The 21,196-nt window shown below is 36.6% G+C and overlaps 2 protein-coding genes across 4 annotated transcripts in view; one reads left to right on the plus strand and one right to left on the minus strand.

The window, feature by feature from the left end:
- ZYG11B (zyg-11 family member B, cell cycle regulator) lies at positions 1–21,121 on the plus strand. 3 transcript variants are annotated; one of them, XM_035900205.1, is made up of 14 exons: positions 1–131; positions 5,307–5,472; positions 7,963–8,717; positions 11,285–11,425; positions 12,616–12,792; positions 12,962–13,026; positions 13,655–13,754; positions 13,836–13,886; positions 15,770–15,931; positions 16,042–16,089; positions 16,712–16,909; positions 17,002–17,054; positions 17,686–17,783; positions 20,194–21,121. In XM_035900205.1, exons 2-14 carry the CDS (start codon positions 5,421–5,423, stop codon positions 20,382–20,384), a joined length of 2,091 nt encoding a protein of 696 aa, XP_035756098.1. In that variant the 5' UTR covers positions 1–131; positions 5,307–5,420; the 3' UTR covers positions 20,385–21,121. The 3 variants fall into 3 exon arrangements, with proteins under 3 accessions (XP_035756098.1, XP_009642939.2, XP_035756097.1); XM_009644644.2 differs by having other exon boundaries at positions 110–136; XM_035900204.1 differs by lacking the exon at positions 16,712–16,909 and having other exon boundaries at positions 110–136.
- Positions 6,279–21,196, minus strand: part of ECHDC2 (enoyl-CoA hydratase domain containing 2) — a 24,353-nt gene continuing 9,435 nt past the window's right edge. Inside the window, exon 10 of the mRNA XM_035900206.1 lies at positions 6,279–6,348. The gene's annotated coding sequence lies outside the window, so the exon portion shown is untranslated. The remainder of the gene's footprint in view (positions 6,349–21,196) is intronic.

Genomic DNA, 21,196 nt, shown 5'->3' on the forward strand with positions numbered 1-21,196 from the left:
CCCCCCGCCCCCGCCCCGGTCTGGGTGCAGTCCAACCCTCAAACAGAGCTTGTCCTACTGGGGGTAGCTTTGTCCAGGGGCTGTCTGGAAAAAGCCGTGCCACCGAAAGCAGGGGTTTTGTGGTATGCACGGTACGGTGCGTGGGCTTTGCTGTGTAGTGGCGTGCTCTTACAGCACGGAGCTGGTCAAAACTGGTGGTGGAGAAACAGCCTTTCTCTGTTAAAGACAGACCTCAGAGCAGAACATATGGGTGCTGTTGCGATTGCTCCTCTGTTTGAGAGATGAGTGTGCATATATTTGCTTTTAAAGGACTAGGAGGAACTTTCTGGGCTATCTGGCCTCATCCCTTGTTATTAAAAGCCTGATTTCATTTCATCCTGTAATGAAGTTTTTAATCTCTATTTTAAAAGTAGGTACCTTTTGCACCTGCTGTTCTATTCAGTGGAATAGGGTAGAACTTCGTTGTTTGATGTTCTGGAGCTGTGTACTGACAAATTTATTTATGGCAAAAATTCTAATTCATGGCACTACGATGCATCTTTGTTGCTGTGCTGGCACTGTGCTTCACCTCAATAGCTGTTTTTCCTTCTGTAGTTTGTATTTACTGTGCTGTATTTATAGGCGGCATCCATATCTCACCTTTTCATCTGCTAGGCTAAGAAAAGCTGGTTTTGTTTCCTACTCCCAACATTTTCTCCCCTCCCCAGAGCATTCTGGCAGCTGCTGTGTTCAAACTGAAATGGTGCAGGTATCTCTTAACATAAATAGCCCAATGAGATCTCGGATTGTCTTGAAAATGACATAATACTTCCTTATTTTTGCTTGATGCTTCTCCTGATACCTTCTTTGGCTCCTTCACGTTGTTTTCTTGTGGTTAAGCAAGCCATTCTGTTTTTTCTCTCTAATTGAGGAACTCATATCTGAAGTTCTTGATATTTATCGTGAAATGTGTAGTTTTAATGTGGCACTACTTAATTTTAGACCTCTCACGATCTCTGCCAGCTTTGTGTCGCTAGCAGCTTTCATTGGTATGTTCCCACTTGTGCCAAAATAGTTATTGTTAAATTTGAGTTTTGAGCATAATCCTTCCTTGAGTATGGTTAATAAATTGCCTACTTCTATTTCATTCCATTTAAGTGGGATCATCATAAAGCCTTCTTCGTAACCTATATCACTGAACTGTTTATTTTTCACTGCCTTTCCCTTCCTTTGTTAGCATTCAGAAGGATTTTGATGACAGTTACTTGAGTTGCTATTTCTTGATCATTTTAAGAATGTTCTTTTCAAGAAAGCAAGTGTTGGGGCTGTGGAAAGGTGGAAAACAGTGAGAAACGTGGTATGTCCAGGACCAGAGATTAACGCTCTAAATTACCTTTTATTTCCTGCTAACTTTTTGAGAGAAATAATAGGCACATTTTGAAAAGTCCCTTATCCTGTACCCCAACTCTTTCTTTGAGATTTCAAAGAGAAAAAAGCAGATGGGCCTGGCATAGAGACCTTACACATTTGGGTTTTGTCATACTGAGTCTGCAATTGGGAAGTATATCATAGAAGTGATTCTATTGGAGCAGAAATTGGTATTTGTCTTAAAATCATAGAATATCTCAAGTTGGAAGGGACCCATAAGGATCATCGAGTCCAGCTCCTTTTAGTATTTTATGCTGGCTTATTGAGGGGGAAAAACAATAAAAAAGCTACCTGTGGAAAAAAAAGATTTTATTTTTTAATGAGTCTGAGATACAAAGTTAGAAGGAACTCAATCTTTCAGCTGGAGTTCGTAGGATCACAATGCCTATAGAGAAAAAGGCCCACACAGCAATGGAATTTACATTTTGTGCAAAGTTAGATTGCAATTACTGATGGAAAACATCAGTTAAACCTCTTTCTTTTTTAGTTATTGTTGTATAAGCAGGTGGTTGCATAGTGATGCTTCCTCAAAGGAACAGGGGTTTGTTTTTACACTCGTGCTCAGCCAGTTAATCTAGGCATAATGTTGGGTTTAAGATTCTGTAATTTATTCCAGGTTACTTTAAAATGTCCCCTTAAGCTCTTTTATCTTTTTAACTGCATTTTGAAATATAGGGTAAATATATTCGAGCAATATTTGAAGTTGATTCAAGGAGTTTTTAAAAGAAAATGTGGAGGATGGTGTTCTTTGTGACAACCTTTCCAACTGCGCTAGTGTGTGAGCTATAAGCTGAGCTGGGTAACGTCATACTGAAGTTGGTATTGCGTTTCAGTTCAGTAGTGTCTTGGATTACTGTGAGATGCCAGTAGCCATGCAGTACACTCCTCCCTCACCCCCACAGACACTTTGTTTGTTTGTCTGCCTTGGTTATATTAAGCACTTGCAAAGTTATAGTTTTTTAAAGACCTCATTGAAATAAGCCTTGAAAAGCCCATCTAAATGAAATGATTCTACTTTTTTTACTATTCCATAAGCTAATTGATTTTAGATGTGTCACATTACTCTTATTAATACAGGTTTTAACTAATGAAGACACCCAGACTTGCGTCATGTAATGCATAATTCTGTGGTTTGGGGAATTTATTTTTATATTTATTTTATGGTCACAATTAATTTGATAGCGTGAAAGAAACAGGTTACATGGAAGTATCAGATAGTTAAGATGGCTATGAAAAAGTCAGATATGCATAATAAAAGTTCTATTGCTGAATGGTCTTTATTAAATTAAAAAAAAAAAATAAATCCAGCGCTGTGGTTGACACAAATTTACAGCATCTCATTAGAGTATTAGAACCAGAAAGTGAAATGAGCTGAAAATAAATGCCAGGTTGTCTTCAAGTTGACATTCAAAAGTGTAGCTAGAGAAAGGAACCACTTAAATCCTAACTGTGCAAGAGCTTAAATACAACTGAAGACTTTTACTATGAGGTCTTTAACTGGGCAATATTCTCCTTAAGTAAAGAGAAATTGAGGAAAGGAATGCTGCTGGCTCACATAAAAGGTTTACAGGCTGCATTCATGCTGTTCTATTTGAGTAGCAGGCAATCTAGGAAATTGTTTTTATGATGCATTAGATACAGATAAAAATGTTTCGCCTATCTTCACAGGTTACCTCAGGAGCCTCTGTTAGGTGTGTTTCTTCAGCCTTTTTGCAGCAAGTTGAAGAAACATTACAAATGTCTCCTATAGCTGGTATAAGTGGAGTTAATAAAAATGATACTGTGTTGTCTGCAAGTATAACTGATCCTTGCTTGTGGATTTTGTTCTTGTATTGTATGGAGATGTCCTGTGTGGACTTCTAAAGTGATTATTTTATACAAAAATTAGAACAGTATCTCCAAATTATAGATTGGCTGGTTAGAGGTATTGGTTGAAAAAATAGTTTTCTGAATCATATGCTAGCGGCCAATCTGCAAAGCAAAAAATTCTCATTGGAGTTTGCTCACTGATATATAAAAGTATTTTGGATTTTCTGGCAGGAAACTGGAACAGTGCCAGAAGGAATTAAGAGAGCCAGTACTCTGTTTTTGTCATATTTAAGCATCAAATTGGAAGCACAAGATCTAATGGGAGATGAGGATATCTTTGCTTCAGTGGGAATAATTTTCATATGCCTTTGAGTAAGGATTCTGATTTTTGTTTGAATTGCCAGCTGTCATGTAAGTCCTGGCTGTGTGTATTCATTTCAGGTCAAGAAGAAAATTTTCCCCTCTCCTTCAAAAAAACTGTTTTAAAATAATTAGTTGTTTTTTCTCTTTAGAAGTATTTCAGGCATTGTTGCACATTATAGAGAAACAAAAGATGTCAACAGTTCCAAATTCTGCCCTTCCTTTTCATATCAGTTTAAGATTGGAGGCAGCCAAAACTGCTTTTTTCTGGTAACGTGAGCAGGTCGCGTCAGAAAATGACTCCTTCAGCAATAAAATCTAATAATCAAGCTTTAAAAAAAAAAATAAATTAAGCACTTGGCAAAATGGAGTCAAAGGAGTTGGAAGTTGCATGTCAAAAGCTGCAAAAAGAGCTTGTATTTTAATAACTTGGAGTTTCTGTTTCCCAAACCTGTACTTAAGACTTCAGGAGCTATTAAACTGCAGTCTCTCGTTGTTGTCAATACATGATTCATTAAAGATAAGCTCTATTCCATCTTTGCCCCAAGGTGGTACCTCTCAGTCTTCAAATATATGCACCTTATTTTAAAAGACTTAGTTCTGTCATTTTCTTTATATTTCTTCTATATAACCTTTTATATATTTCTGTACTTCTGTGATGAGCATATTAGGCAAATAAAGCAACAGAAGTGAGGTTAAATGAGCCAGGAAAGAAAGGTGAAATTATCCAGAACTTCCAGTATAAAAGGCAAGCTACAATTTTTCCTACAGATGAGACCTGGAACAGTTGATGCTGTTATTTTCAAAATTGTCTGGGGGAGTATGTACCAGTCACTCGGCCTTCTTTTGTGTGGTGCTGGGGATGATTCACAGTGCTGCGAGTCATTCTTTATGTTGATTAATCTGTGTGACTGAAAACAGTAGGCTATTATTAGACATTGAATAAAAAAAAACCTTTGAGATTTTCATATATCAATGTACAGTCTCAAACTCTGAAGGAAAAGTTCCAAGTTTATATTCTGCCTTGTCCTTTGTACCCAGGGTTCTACTAAAGATTATTCCAGGTGCTTAGCATAAAAAGGAGGAAACTGGTATCTGTAATCAGAAGGAATACCATGATAGTTGTTACTTTAATTCCAAATTTTGTGTAGCAATGTAAGAGTTCTTTTTGAGTTTCCTTTTTTGATCTGAAGCTCTAGCTGCCTTTGTTCAGAGCAATTTTTGACACTGAAAATATGACATTTATCTACATTTCTCATGTAGGTTGGTAGTAAACTTCAAATGTGGGTTGACCTAAATGAAAGATTAAAATAAATAGTTTAAACCAAGAAGTAAACTTTTATTTAAATCTTCTTTCAGTATGTCTTGGTCGATTGCTTCCCAGTAGACTTCATGAATTCAGATAACCTTATCAGCAATTACTTTTCTTTCTCTGTGAATGCAAGCAGGGCTCAAGCAGAACAGACCAGATTGGATGTGGTTCTGGGGCTGACTGGGAGAGGAGACTGCCCATCAGTTTGGCCATTTGTTTATTGTGTGACCTGACTTACACGTTTGCATGTCTCTAAGGGGGATGTCACCTTTTGTAGTATTTGCCTGTTCCAGTAAGGATTAGACTAACAAAAAAGAATGATTTGCCTAGAAACAACATTACAGAGGAATGGAAGATTCACAGACAGAGAATTATTTGACTTAATCTCCATTGTTTCATTGTGTTTTGTGTATGACAGGAGGAAGCTTCTCCTTACTCTTTACTTGATATCTGTTTGAATTTCCTGACTGCCAACCTAGAGAAGTTTTGCACAGAAAGGCAAGATGGAACGCTATGCTTACAGGAGCCAGGAATGTTTCCTCAAGAAGTGGCTGATCGACTGCTGCAGACAATGGCATTTCATGGTAAAAACAATTATTTGTGGGTCAGCACTGAAAAATTTTACTGGAATGTGACACTGCAGTTCTGGTATATTTTCTAATAGAATCTGCTGTTGCAGCTGTTAAAACTGTGTTCCTTAATCTCTTCATAGAGAATTTCTGGTTTTTTGGCTTTTCCACAGCTTCAGCTGAATGTTGCATTGCTGTGTAGATATTTCTAAATAGCAAGTCCTTTGTCTTGGGTTTATGATTTTAATTTAATTTTCTTTTAATTGAATATTCTTTAATAGATCTTCTTTCAATCACTTTTAAAACCAGAGTTACTTGATGCTACTACTTCTAGCAGCACTGAAATACTTCAGTATCTCCCGCAGAGCAATTAATTGAATTTTCTTTACTGTGTGTCCTTGTGATTAAACTAGGAAATAATCTTATTATTTTAATTAAAATTGTTTCTCATCTCTTTTGGTACTTCTGTTGAAGTGGAATTATTTGCTCAAAAGCAGTCATTTTCAAGAGTAGTATAAACATCTGTGAAAACTACATTTTGGTGATCTTCCATTTTAGGTGCTGGCCTGTCATGTTCTCTGTCAGCACGTCTTTGAGAGGGCTTCCCTCTCCTTTCCTTGCTTTAAGCATGACAAAGGAAAATGTCTCAATAAAAGCTTCTTAGCATGAAAAGAGTAAATATATAGATTACTCTAGAGAAGAGGCAGGAGACCAATTTCTGGAGATCCTGGAGACTTTTATTTAGACGTGAGACATTACGCTAGAAAAATTACTTTAAGCAGACCAAGCACCCTATCCTATAGGTGCAGATTTGATTGGGTCTTATTGTGCAAATACTGGTGTTCTAGTTTTCTCAAGTTGTTCTGGTCAGATGCAACAGAAGGAGCGGTCCTAAAAAAAAACAACAAACAAAAAACAAACAAAAAAACCCACAAAAAACTCTTAATCTTCAATATACATTACTTTCTGATAAGAAATTGTTTAGAGTATTCCCAAGAAATCTGATTCAAGGAAACTGAATTACCAGTACTAGTAGCGATGAAGGCAGTTCCACATACCAAAACATCACAAATGCTGTGTCAGTGGGCGGGATGTCAAGAAAGTGTATGCCAGGTAAACAGGGTGTGGCTAAGGTAGGCCAGTGAGAAAGCCTACCTTGATCCTTAAATGAAAAAAGTTAAGAAGTAATTTGGCAATACTTTAACCAAATTATAATTGTTTATCATATTTAATTTTTCTGCTGGGTACCAATTGTTTCACCCCATCTTTCTGATTTTTTTTTTTTTTTTTTTTTTTTTGCAAAAGAGGATCTTCCTGACTGCTTGGTCAGAAATGCCTAAACCATTTGCCCTTTAGAAGGGTTTGCAAATCTTAATATTAATTTGACTTTGTCACAGCGGTAATTACTAGCTCATGACTTAAATCCAACCTGTAGAGGCAATGATATTTTTATTCAAATATATTGCATTTTTAGTTTCTTTTCTATGTTCAGTATGCTTGAAGATAGGAGATAAAAACCAGGAGTGTTGACATTTATAACCCGCTAGAGTGAAACTAGAAGGACATAATCTTCCTACTCCTGTGTGCATGCTTGTGCAACCATACCCTTCTCATATGGCTTTCTGTAAAGCAGTAATCCTTCTGTTGATACAATACAAATAAGAAATCATGGTGTTTTCAATGTGTTTTGGATAATCCCGTGCATGGAACTGAATGTATTATTTCAGTTAGGATGTTGCCAGTATGCTGCAAGAGAAGACTGCTTACACAGTCTTCTTGCTACAGAGCAGAAAGATAATAATCTCAAACAAGATTGTTGCATTTCCTTTTTTTATTGCTGTCTTTCTCTCCTTCCCACCCTTTCATTGTCTTCCTCTTTCTCCTCTTTGAATCACTTTTTTAGGTTTCTTTCTCATATTGGGCTTGTTTCTGAGCAACACTCCTACCTTCCTCATGAGGGGTATATGGAAGAACTTAATTAGCTTAGTTTAGCGTATTGATCCTACTTACGAATTCCATCAAATGCTAAATTATTCAATTGGGTTAAATCAAAATGAAAACTGGTCATTGATTGCTGGTACTATCTTGAGGTTAATGGAACTGTGACCAGGGAAGAATAACTTTCAGAAATTTTGAAATTCTGTTTTTAGCACATTCCTAGCCAGTTCAGTGAGAAAATCCAGAAAATGCGGGCAGCAGCCTATTTTTTAATCTTATCCACATTTTATTTATTGCATGTTCCATGTTCTGAACCAAACAGGTAATGTGTATATACTACATCTTGATTTATTTGTCCTATTCTTAAATCTGACATTTTCCAAAAGTGCGACCTTAATCTTAAAAGTGGAATCTCAAATAGAAACTTTTGGGATCATGGCATAATGATCCAAGACAAAGCACTTTGCAATTAATTTTCTTTGTTAACACTTTGTACCCTTTGGGTTCTTAAAATAAAAGTGGTGGTGTGTTACACCGGAGCCAAACACTAATGCTGTTTTCCAACAGGGCTTCTGAATGATGGAACTGTGGGCATCTTCCGAGGCAACCAGATGCGTTTGAAACGAGCTTGTATCCGGAAAGCGAAAATCTCTGCTGTGGCTTTCCGGAAAGCATTCTGCCATCACAAGCTGGTAGAACTTGATGCTACTGGGGTGAATGCTGATATAACGATCACAGACATTATAAGTGGACTCGGCAGCAATAAATGGATCCAACAAAATCTGCAATGTCTTGTGCTGAACTCACTAACTCTTTCTTTGGAAGACCCATACGAGAGGTGCTTCAGTCAGTTGTCTGGGCTTCGTGCATTGAGTATTACCAATGTTCTGTTCTACAATGAGGACTTGGCAGATGTTGCTTCACTTCCTAGATTAGAAAGTCTGGATATATCGAACACCTCTGTCACTGACATAACAGCACTCCTCACCTGCAAAGACCGACTCAAGTCTTTGACCATGCACCACCTGAAATGCTTGAAAATGACCACAACTCAGATTCTGGATGTTATAAGAGAACTAAAATACCTGAATCACCTTGATATTTCAGATGACAAACAGTTCACATCAGACATAGCACTTCGTTTACTGGAACAGAAAGATATCTTGCCTAACCTTGTGTCTTTGGACATTTCTGGAAGGAAACATGTTACGGATAAAGCTGTAGAAGCATTTATTCAGCAACGTCCCACAATGCAGTTTGTAGGACTGCTAGCTACTGATGCCGGCTACTCAGAATTCCTAACAGGAGAAGGAAACCTAAAGGTTAAGTGGGGGAATTAATTTTACTGAAAAATTACAACGTGCAGGAAAAATAGAACTAATCATTTGTAGCAAATCTATGTGGGTGTTTCAGAAGGAAGCTATAGGTTTGTATTTTTTAACTGTTAATTGTAAGTACTGACTTTATGTCAAATTCCTACTTAATTCTGGCACAGAAACTGCTAAATTTACATAATACTGTTGTAAGCAGCATCTATTTTCTGTGCCTTTTTAGTGAGTTTTGGATCCCAATTTAACATATCAGATCTGAGAGCAGAACTTTGTCTGGTCTGAAGTAATTTACTGGAGTAATGTTCTCTGGTTTCCAGCACAGTGTCTAGCGTAAGGCAGGAATATGTAAGAGGTGGATGTACAATTTGAATAAGCTTTGAGCAGTTCATTATTAACACAGCAGATACAATAAAACTTAATAACTGAGCTGCTGTTGTATTCCATCACCACTTCTGTTACAATATTTCTACCCACCTTGAAAGGTATTTTGGTGATGAATATGTAAGAAGCAATTACTTAGGATGAAAAACTTTCTCTTCTTCAACAAAATCCTAAATTACCTAGCCCTTCAGGATGAGATGATGTTTGCTGAAGTGCATTTATTTATCTTTTAGTGGCAGGCAACAAGACGTTGTTCCATGTTCTGTAGCATATGTATGCACTTACTGGAGAATGAGCCTATCCTGTCCCTCCTATGAAGGCATCAGAATTAAAAAAAGAGAGGTGGTTTAGACGTGTCAGTGATACATCATCTTTGACTCTTTGAGGTTTTTTTTCTACTGTGCCATGAGGATGATGGAAACTGCAGAGAGAATGAGAGTTTGCATAATGTGTCCATAGTTTGTGTCTTGTGCAAGCTGAGTTTTGCACAGATTTAAAATTCAGAATGCTCTTGTTATAGGCAAATGAGGTAACACAGCTACACAATTTTATAATTTTCTTCTCCTGGAACTTGTGGCAGTTGTTAATGGCCGAGTCTCTTGAGTATTTTGTTGTCACAGCTGGTAGCGATGTGTATGAATGTTGAAATGCATTGTTGGAGAAAGCAAGTTCCCATTTGGTGTGATTTGATGTACAGCGTCAGGAAATGATACCTTATGTGCGGTATAAAGTAATTCCATATAATCCTTGCTATTTAGAATACGTTGCATACAAGTGACTGTGCTATGAAAAGGCAGCAAGGAAGAATATTCTAGTAATGTGAAAATCATGATGGACTTGTGCAGTGCAGTTAGCAAAAAGCAGCTTGCATTTCTTTCCTTTTTTTTTTTTTTTTTTTTTTTTTTTTTTGTGACCTGAAATTCATTAGTGACTATACTGAAATATTCAGCTGCTGAGTCTAAATAATGCTAACGAATAAACAGGACACAGCACTCATGGAGACAGTAGAAGTAAAATATTACTGTCTTCACAGCAGTCCTTTGAAATTTGATTATAGGAATTCTTGAAAGATTAAACACATGGCAGACATTGTAGTTGAGAACATGAAGCCAAGTGGAAATTCTTCATATAGTGTATAATTGGCTGCAAATTGGCTGCAAAACATATCAGTAAATATGATTGCCCTGTTCTAATCAGTAGAGAATATAAAACAAAATCCAAGATGGTATCTGTCCTCTCAAGGCTGTAATCTATTCCCGATCTAGCAAGTTTTGAAAATTTGGCTCTGTACAATACAGGATGCAGGGAACGTGACACTTCAATCTACAAATGTTTGCTTTCCCTTATGTGACACATTAAGTAGAACAAGCTCTGCATGCTTCCCTAAGAATTTTAAAAAACGGTAATTGCAGAAATGATTAATTAAATAGTAGGACTGAGGAACAAGCCATCTATAGTTATATAACTTGCAGTTATAAAGGAGATAAAATATATTGAAGTGGAAAATATAGCAGATTGGGAAGTGGAAAAATTTGCAGCTAGTTGCTGATTTTATTCTGAACTTAAGCTTGTATTGGTCAACAGCTGATAGTTTCTAATGCAGTCTTCACCTAGCTCATTGTTTAGTTTTCACAGTATTTAAAGTCTGGTTTTAAGAATTGCTTCTTTTGAAGAGAGCATGAGTTAGTTCTTTAATATGGTGCTGGAAAGTTATTGCTACAGATACAGCTTATAGGAAACTTGATGTAGAGAAAGAATGGAAATATGTTTTTATTGTCAGAGCTGGAACCCGGAGCCAAACAGTTACAGCCAAAATAGAATCTTCATCAGTTTATCAGCTGCATTTGACAAAGCATTCAGTTACAAATAGTCCTTTTAGGCATTTGGTGCATCATAAGCAGCTTTTGATAGTTACAAAGTGCTGCTTTTACTTAGTGGTTTCATGCAGTTCTGCTTAAAGACATGGCTGAAGCCTAATTTTGGCTTATAATGTGGATTCTTCTTTATGAAGAACATTTGAAGATTGTGTAGTTCTGGATAAAGTAATCATTTGCTTAGTGAAGGATTTGGCTAAAAACATCACCACCTTTGAAACTGCAGCGTTACACTTTTTAAGAACAAAATTTTTAAAGTAAAATGGTGACATCTTGAACTAAAGATTATTTCTCTGTTCGTAGGTGTCAGGGGAAGCAAATGAAACTCAGATTTCTGAAGCACTGAAGCGTTACAGTGAACGGGCCTTCTTTGTAAGAGAAGCACTCTTTCATTTATTCAGCCTAACGCATGTAATGGAAAAAACAAAGCCTGAAATTTTAAAGGTAAAATAATATAGTTTTGATGATTGTTATGCATTGTTCCTTAAACTGAGCCCACCCCCAAGCCCCTGGTAATTTTTTTCTAAGATTTTAAATCTTTTGGTTGTGATTTTTAAGATTAAAATTTTAATGTTGGATAAAAATTAACAACTATTTAAATAATAGTGACATACAAGATGCCCTGTAGTGTTTTATGTTAGGTAAAATTGATCTGGACTAACGTATAGTATTTAATTTTAGTAGCATCTAAATTTTTTTTCATATAATTTTGAAAATTATATGAAATCTTTTTTAGATGCTGAATTCTGTCATTAGAACATATTCCCCGTGTACAACAGTGTCTTCTGCTGATGCTTACAAAGCAATAATAATAATAAGGAAGGCATTCAGTGATACTTCTCTCCACACCATACCTTCCAGTATGTTAGCAAGTGAATAAATGTTGCTGGTATTCTATATTGTGCTCTAACTTGGAAAATTCTAGAAAATTCTTTAGAAATCCATTCTAGGCATTGGCTTACCATGTCTAGAACACTAAAAATTGTTTAATTTTCACTGTGATCGTAAGAAGAGGCTCCAGTAGGAGAGATGATTTTAGTTTTTTCTGTCCTCTTTGAAGTTGAACAAGTGACCTTGGTTTGTTGGCTTCAGTATTAAAAACACTTTGGCAATCAACAAGAAAAATATTTTCTTAGGTGAGATCACAACCAACATACATAGCCAAAAACATAAATTGAGAAGAAGGTGCGAAAAATATGTCCTGACCTAGCAGCTTAGGATGTGATCTGAAATGGCTAGTCACCAACCAACAAGCCATAACATGATTACCATTATGCTGCAGAAACTCTGTCCTGCCTCATTCATCTCTGAAAGGGTTTGGTGATTTTTATCCCAGTGTGTAGAACAAACCTTGGGTCTTTCTAGGAATCTTGCGTTCCATGCAGCATCTCCTTTGAGAGGCTGCCGCAATCAGTGCAGAAGGACTTGGAGAAATAGAAGTTGTCAGCTTTGAATCACTGAGCAGAAGGAAATGTTGAAACCAGATGGATTTTTCACTTAAGGAAAAGGGAGGCAGGCAAAAATTGGGTGCTGTGAGTCATTGTTATGGCTTCCAGCAAGAGCGGATTGCTCTTGGTTTGTGTGCGCAAACATGCAACTAACTAACTGAAGTGGGCAAAACTCTTGCATTTCAGCTTGTGGTTATTGGAATGAGAAATCACCCACTGAACTTGCCTGTGCAGTTAGCAGCAAGTGCGTGTGTCTTTAACCTAACCAAGCAAGATTTAGCAGCAGGGATGCCTGTGCGGCTTCTGGCCGATGTCACTCACTTGCTCCTGAAGGCCATGGAACACTTCCCAAATCATCAACAGGTAAAAGACAAAATTTCTTTATTTTCTGTAGGTTTCCCTGTCTTGTGGATTTTGCAAAAAGTTTCTCCATATCTCATGACCTCATGGAAATATGTTTGATGATATGTAGCAAGAAAGTATGCTGAAATATGCATGTCTCTGATAGAGTAATTTTTTTCATTTCTCATAGCTGCAAAAGAATTGCCTTCTTTCACTATGCAGTGACAGAATCCTTCAGGATGTTCCATTTAACAGGCAAGTTTTATATGTCAGTTAAAATGAGTTGTAGCATTGCAAAATATTTTTCTTTGTTGTCTGTTCCTCCAGGAGGTTTGTTTCTGGTCTTGGTTTTGCTCAGTTTAAATCATTCAAGTGTGCTGCATTTGCCTGGCCTATATTATTTTGGGCCTGTAATTCACAATTGAATATAGGTCTGAAAAAAATCCTGTGGTGTACAGGCATTTTTTTACTTCACCTGGATGGGTCTATCACTAATTGTGTTTAACAGAAGTCAGGATTTCTCTGGAGCGCTATGGGATTGCTTTTTGCAGAGATTTTTCTACTTAAATGTTTTGCCCAAATGCTTTGAAGTATGTTGGTCTGATGTTTCAGCAGATTGAGCCAATTTTTTCTTCTTTCTTGGAAGCAATTCCTGTGCACTTTGCATTGTTTGCTTAGGGTCTCTTCTAATTATATATCAAAGCTGAAGCTCATGTAATACCTGTAATTTCACTGTGTATTTCTACTTTTTTTTGGTTTGAGGCATACTTCTAGTTTATTTTGTCTTGCATGCATTTCTACCTGATGTATTGTGTGTGTACTTTTTTTTTTTTTACTAAGACTTATGAAACTCCTGAAAATTACATTTATTTTTAATTTCCAGGTTTGAAGCAGCCAAACTTGTTATGCAGTGGCTGTGTAATCATGAAGATCAAAACATGCAAAGGATGGCTGTAGCCATAATTTCCATTCTTGCTGCAAAGGTACAAAATCTAAGCTTTGAGGTGATAGGATAAGATTTCTGAAGTCTAAAAAATTGTTGTTATGGTTTTGTTTGTTTACAGCTTTCAACTGAGCAAACTGCTCAACTTGGCGCAGAGCTCTTCATTGTTAGGGTAAGTCAGCTTCTTTCCTGACAGTCAAAAATACCATCCTCTCCAGCTACTCATTCTAACAATATTCCTAAAGATACAAAATAAACATGAGTAGATAAAATTCTAAGAACACACTAACCTGTATTCATTTGAAAGCTCTTTAGAAGAGAGAAGCCTGAGAATTTATTAGAGATGGTATTGGAGACAGTGGCAATGAGACATATTAGCATAGATGAAAAGAAGCCAAAGTGGAAAAACTTGACACAATTAATACAGAGTAAAATAGGAAGACATCTCTTGATTTGAAATCCATTGTGTAAGATGAAAGATGCTCAAAAAGAGAATATTTGAAGTAAATGGTTAGTGCTGTCATTGTTCACATAGGGTTCAGAGTTCTGTGGATGGCTTTGTGCCATCTGTAATGGTACTCCACATGTAATTACGGTGAAAACAAAGGAATTCCTCTAGCAGGCAACAATGTTCAAATAGGAGGTACAAAATATAACAGCTATTAAACTTTTTTAAAGTTTGACCCTGAACATGTGATCTTTACTCTGCATATAAATGATAGCTATGCATTACCCCAGTCAGTACAGAAAGAAGCAGAGAAGAGAATACATTTTTTGTTATACAGTCATAACTGGGTTTTTTGGATATTTTTTTCCCCAGCAACTTCTACAAATAGTTAAACAGAAAACAAATCAGATAAATGTTTTGCCCAAATGCTTTGAAGTATGTTGGTCTGATGTTTCAGCAGATTGAGCCAATTTTTTCTTCTTTCTTGGAAGCAATTCCTGTGCACTTTGCATTGTTTGCTTAGGGTCTCTTCTAATTATATATCAAAGCTGAAGCTCATGTAATACCTGTAATTTCACTGTGTATTTCTACTTTTTTTTGGTTTGAGGCATACTTCTAGTTTATTTTGTCTTGCATGCATTTCTACCTGATGTATTGTGTGTGTACTTTTTTTTTTTTACTAAGACTTATGAAACTCCTGAAAATTACATTTATTTTTAATTTCCAGGTTTGAAGCAGCCAAACTTGTTATGCAGTGGCTGTGTAATCATGAAGATCAAAACATGCAAAGGATGGCTGTAGCCATAATTTCCATTCTTGCTGCAAAGGTACAAAATCTAAGCTTTGAGGTGATAGGATAAGATTTCTGAAGTCTAAAAAATTGTTGTTATGGTTTTGTTTGTTTACAGCTTTCAACTGAGCAAACTGCTCAACTTGGCGCAGAGCTCTTCATTGTTAGGGTAAGTCAGCTTCTTTCCTGACAGTCAAAAATACCATCCTCTCCAGCTACTCATTCTAACAATATTCCTAAAGATACAAAATAAACATGAGTAGATAAAATTCTAAGAACACACTAACCTGTATTCATTTGAAAGCTCTTTAGAAGAGAGAAGCCTGAGAATTTATTAGAGATGGTATTGGAGACAGTGGCAATGAGACATATTAGCATAGATGAAAAGAAGCCAAAGTGGAAAAACTTGACACAATTAATACAGAGTAAAATAGGAAGACATCTCTTGATTTGAAATCCATTGTGTAAGATGAAAGATGCTCAAAAAGAGAATATTTGAAGTAAATGGTTAGTGCTGTCATTGTTCACATAGGGTTCAGAGTTCTGTGGATGGCTTTGTGCCATCTGTAATGGTACTCCACATGTAATTACGGTGAAAACAAAGGAATTCCTCTAGCAGGCAACAATGTTCAAATAGGAGGTACAAAATATAACAGCTATTAAACTTTTTTAAAGTTTGACCCTGAACATGTGATCTTTACTCTGCATATAAATGATAGCTATGCATTACCCCAGTCAGTACAGAAAGAAGCAGAGAAGAGAATACATTTTTTGTTATACAGTCATAACTGGGTTTTTTGGATATTTTTTTCCCCAGCAACTTCTACAAATAGTTAAACAGAAAACAAATCAGAATCTTGTAGATACTACCCTTAAGTTCACATTGAGTGCACTTTGGAACCTCACTGATGAATCTCCAACAACGTGTCGGCACTTCATTGAGAATCAAGGGCTAGAACTTTTCATGAGAGTCTTAGAGGTGAGGGGTACGGTTTTGGTGGTGGATTATCAACATATATTTATAATTAACATTGTTTCAATAATAAGCATAAGTGGTTACCTATAGTTTGTTTTTTTTTTTTTCCACAGTCTTTTCCATCTGAATCATCCATTCAACAGAAAGTTCTTGGACTTCTGGTGAGATGAATGACAACAAAAGAAGTCTGAAATATATACTTTTACTTTTTTTTTTCTTTACCCCATGTTAATCTGAAAGCGTGCCTAGTATCTTTACGTTCTTCTTTAATCTTTATAGTGTGCATTATTCACAACTGACATTGTTTTGGACTGTTTTACCAATTCTCCAAAAGCACTAGTTATATTGAAATTGATGGTTACAGTAAACAAAAAGAGCTTTTAAGAAAGGGTAGTGAGTGAGGCTTCAGATGAGTCCAAATGCAAAAAGTAGGTTGAAAATCAATGGAATTCAGAATTGTGCACTGCTGAAGTTTACTGAAATTGAGTGTGCTTGAGAATGTTAAAATTAGCCTTTAATTTAGTGTAATCTGCATGCTAATGGCCTAGAATTACTTATGAGAAAACATCTTTGTTTTGAGGCAAATTCCTGCATTGGACTGGAAAAGTTTTCAAAAACAAAAGTAATATTTTGACATCTGGTGGTCACCTGGATGTATGAAGATCTCATCCTGGTGTTTATATGTGTTTACTTACACAAGGTAGTTCAAGTTCATATGTTTATCTCCCTCATGTCATATTCTTTCTGTTGATATTTTCTCCTTTCATTTCTCTCCCCCTCCAGAATAACATAGCTGAAGTTAAAGAACTCCATTCTGAATTAATGTGGAAGGACTTTATAGACCACATCAGTAAATTATTGCACAGTGTGGAGGTGGAAGTTAGCTACTTCGCAGCAGGGATTATTGCTCATTTGATATCTCGAGGAGAGCAGGCCTGGACGTTAAGTCGCAGCCAGAGGACATCTCTCCTTGAACAGCTGGTACAGAAATGACGGTGAATTTTATCATACTCCTTAATTTTTTTTCAATGTTTGTATTTAACAATGAGCATTCTTGGTTCTGTATTTTGCAGCATTCTGCCATTTTGAATTGGCCAACCCCAGAATGTGAGATGGTGGCTTACAGGTAACTATTGTCTTGATTTAGAGTTTGGAAAATCAATTGAACTAGATTTAAATCTTGTTCCCAAAACAGAGTGAGCTGCTAGCCAAACATGGCTTTGTTCAGTGGAAAAACACCTATCAGCTTAAAATATACAGCATGTTAATTTTCCCTTTGTGACAAAAGAAGGCTAGGGACTCCTGTAAAAGAAAAATATGTTGTTCTGCCTGCTTTTCTATTAAAGGTATTCAGCTGCACATCTAAAAGACTCGGAAGCAAAGATTAACCAGTAAGGTTGTATTGACTAGCACTAGGTTAGCACTATCTGTTCTAAATAAAGAAGCTTAAGGCCAAAAAGTGCAATTACATAATTACTATTCATCTAATCCTTATAATTTCCACTGGTTTTACTCCTGTTTTTAAGGAGCAGGAGGCATCCAAATGCTATGGTAAAAGCATACCCCCTATCCACTATAGATGACTTTTGCTAGTAATTGCCTTAAACATTAAAAGGCTTACCTGTTGCATCTAAAACTCTAGGTTATCAAGTGTCTCTCCTTATTAAGCCTGTGGCTGAATGAGTAGACAACACATGACCTCTGAACTAATAATATCCAGTAGTAAAGCGAGTTGCTGTTCCTCTCCTTTTTTACAGGTCTTTCAATCCGTTTTTTCCTCTACTTGGTTGTTTCATGACACCTGGTGTCCAGTTATGGGCAGTGTGGGCCATGCAGCACGTCTGCAGCAAAAATCGTATGTATTAAGATAATATTACCCTTAAAATTCTTACTTCTTAGCATATTATTCACTAGCATGAAGTGAGAAAAATAGGAATTCCTAGAGTATTCACTCTTAATCCTCTGGAGAAATTACATTTGACTAAATGGGGCAGGAAAAGAGAGTAATAAAAATTCTTTATTTCCTTTTTATTTACTGGAATTTTACTGTTACATGCACAGTATTGATTCCAAAAAGTGGACATGTTTTAAGATTAACTACATTTTTGGCACAGGTGTTTTTGTTCAGAAATGTAAATATTAATAAAAGGCAACAAATTTCTTCTAAATTAAGAACAATGATTCTAGCAGGTAGCTATCTCTTACTATCAGAACAGAAGTTTTAGGTAATCCTTGTCTCTCATCGCCTTTGTGCAATAATTTGCTGTGACATGAAGGTCAGTTTCTTAATCTGTTTTTCCCATCTGCAAAATGAGAACACCAATGTTTTGTTTGTAAAATGATTTGAGAGCATGTGACGAAATGCACAAGTGTTGGGAAAGGAAATAAATCCCTTGAGCATACATAAATGTAAGACTGGACAAACCTTCCTGGTTTTTAATCTTTTTTTTTTTTTTTCATAAATTTGTGTGACGTGAATGTGTGTATTGCCGTTAACTTCTACCAGATATAAAGCAGCTTTCCTCTAAAGTATTAAAAGTATTTTCTGTGCCGTTCTTTTAATCTTCTTGACAGCAGTAGATCTATGCTTGTTTATTCCTGTCCCATAAATCACTATTTCTACAGTGAAAAGACATTTATTCAGGACCAAACAATAACATGGCATAATACATAATTGCACAGAAAGTACTGTTTTCCTACTCTTTATAAAGCTCGTAACTGTAATGAGCCACTGTTCCCAGGACACACTGTCCAGAGATCTGTGAGGACTTTTCCTACGTAGAAGTAGGACTGTTCTGACAAAGTTGTTTTACTGGTCAGACTCTGGGTAATAGTTTTTGATTAAGACCTTGTAACTCTGTATTAATGAAATTAAAACAAGCTTTCTCCCCCTCTTTGTGCCTCAGCCCTGTTAACTTAGTATGGCCCTATTTGTTCTATTTATTTTTATTGTTTATTCTGTGCTGCCCTAACCTCTGGGCTTTCAACATGCCACAGAGGTTTGTATTGACAGTGAATAACTGTTCTGTAGAATGGAGAGGCTGGAAATACTTGGATGGCATACTCCTGATTTGAGATCATGACAGTATTCCTGAAGCTTAGTTCTGATAGTAGTTGGTGCCAGAAGCTTCTAGACAAAGTTGCAGAGAAACCAAATATAATAACCTACTCTGAGGGGAAATGCATTTAATTCTGAAATATGGAGATTTATTTGGAGGGGGAAAATCCTAAGCTTTTGCTGCTTGGCACCAAGGCAGCTTTTTGTCTTGGAGAGAAGATGCATCTTACTTTGACTGCCTCTTTTACATGAGGGTGAAAAGTAGTCTGGAATTAATGGGATTGATTTTTCTTGTTTATTTTTTTCTCTTTTCTGTTTCTCTATATCATATCCACAATGAGTTAACTAAAATATTAGTAGCACTGCAGTAAATGTGATCCCCAGTGAAATGCTTAATGTCAGCATTTAAACTCTGGTGTTGCTTCACCGAGATGAATGGTGAAACTGGGCACATCTGAGGTAACGTTATGTGGATTGCATTACAGTCGTCCTGACCTCTTTGTAACAACTTCTGAAGCTTGCATGTTACATTAAACATGTGACTCTTTTTATAGCTGGTCCCTGCATGTAATAACACTGGAGCTGATGTAGGTGCCCTTTCAACCTTCTAAAATCGATAATGGAAGTGGAAAGAAAAATGTAATTTTATCCCTGAAAAGGCATTCATAGCAACTTATAAGTAGTTGAAGTCCACTATCAATGGTATTTGGCAAACTGTTTTCAAAGGAGCTAGTTCCGATTCACTCTACAAGCCTGCACAAATGATGTGGTATAACTGATACCATTTTTTGGTAACTGTTCTGTACCAAGGTTTTTGGCAAAAGTGGTATTTTTACCTGGGTACTCATAGATACTATAGTACTTCTGATTCCCATTTCTTAAAACTTGTATGTGTGCACTTAAAACGCCTGTAGAGGAGGTGGGGGGAGAGAGCGAATACCGTGTGTATTACAAGGCACTTTCCATTCAGCTAAGACGGGCATGGAATCAGATCTGATTACAATTGTAGTCCTGTCCAAACAACTCTGTTGTTACGTTGTCACTTGGTGAAGTACAAATGCACTTCTGCAGACACTTTAGGGAGTGTTCTAAATGCTGCCTGGTCTATGAGATGCAAGTCGATTTTGAAGCACTGTTCACAGTGTCTGCTACATTTACCCTAGATATTTTATTTTTTTTAATTCCCTTTTTAAAAATCTTATTACAGCTGCCAGGTACTGCAGCATGTTAATTGAAGAAGGTGGTTTACAACACTTATACAACATCAAGGAAAACGTCCAGACTGATCCACATGTCCAAAGGATTGCTATTGCCATCCTGGATAGTTTGGAAAAACACATTATGCGTCATGGGAGACCACCTCCATGTAGAAAACAGCAACAAAATAAACCAAACTGAAAGCTGCAGGTATACGAGTGTAAAGTATTGTCTCTGTAATAATCCTTTCTGACGTGTGTGTAGTTGGGAGTAACTTGTAATATAGTGGTCACCATTAAAGTGATTGGCCGATAATTGTGGCACCCAGAACCATGTACCTTTGGTGAATGTCAACTTTAATGGCAACCGCATATGCAACTTGTAAAGGGTCACTGCTTGAGCTGGTCATACCTGTAGGATTACTGCTGGCTACAGAGAGATGGGACTTGTACAGATCTATATGCACATCTGAAAGACAACTTCTAGGAATATCTTGTTTTGTGACTTCTGGGAGAGAAAGTTATTTCATCCCTATGATTGCTGTTCCTAACATTGTTTACCAGTTTGGTGTTTGAATAGAACTGTGTGTGCTTGTGAGATTCAACACTTTCACAGATTAAAACAAAAGTACATGCATGCAGGTTACGAGACTTGTAACTAAGGCGACCAAAATGTCCACTGTCTCATAACCCTTCTAAACACAAATGGGGTCTTCAACTTCCTTTTTCTTTTGCCTGCAAGCTGTGTTCTTTTGTTTTCCTTACTGCTAGAACAATGCCTTTTTGCAGTTCAGCTCTTCTGAGTTTTCCCTGCTCTCAGGAAGGTGGGATCTGCATTACATCAGGGAAAGGGGAAACTTGCTAAAAGTAAAGCAATAGAAACAGGATGAAAAGGAGACTCAATATTAAAAGGATGAACTAAGCTTGAGATTTTAAACTTGATAGCAAGAAGGGGAATTTGTTATTGTTTGACTACTTTTGGGGGCGTGTGTGTGTATCTTTTTTTTTTTTTTT

This window comes from Egretta garzetta, unplaced genomic scaffold (assembly GCF_000687185.1).
Source record: "Egretta garzetta isolate BGI_Z169 unplaced genomic scaffold, ASM68718v1 scaffold768, whole genome shotgun sequence".
Taxonomy (NCBI): Eukaryota; Metazoa; Chordata; class Aves; order Pelecaniformes; family Ardeidae; genus Egretta; species Egretta garzetta.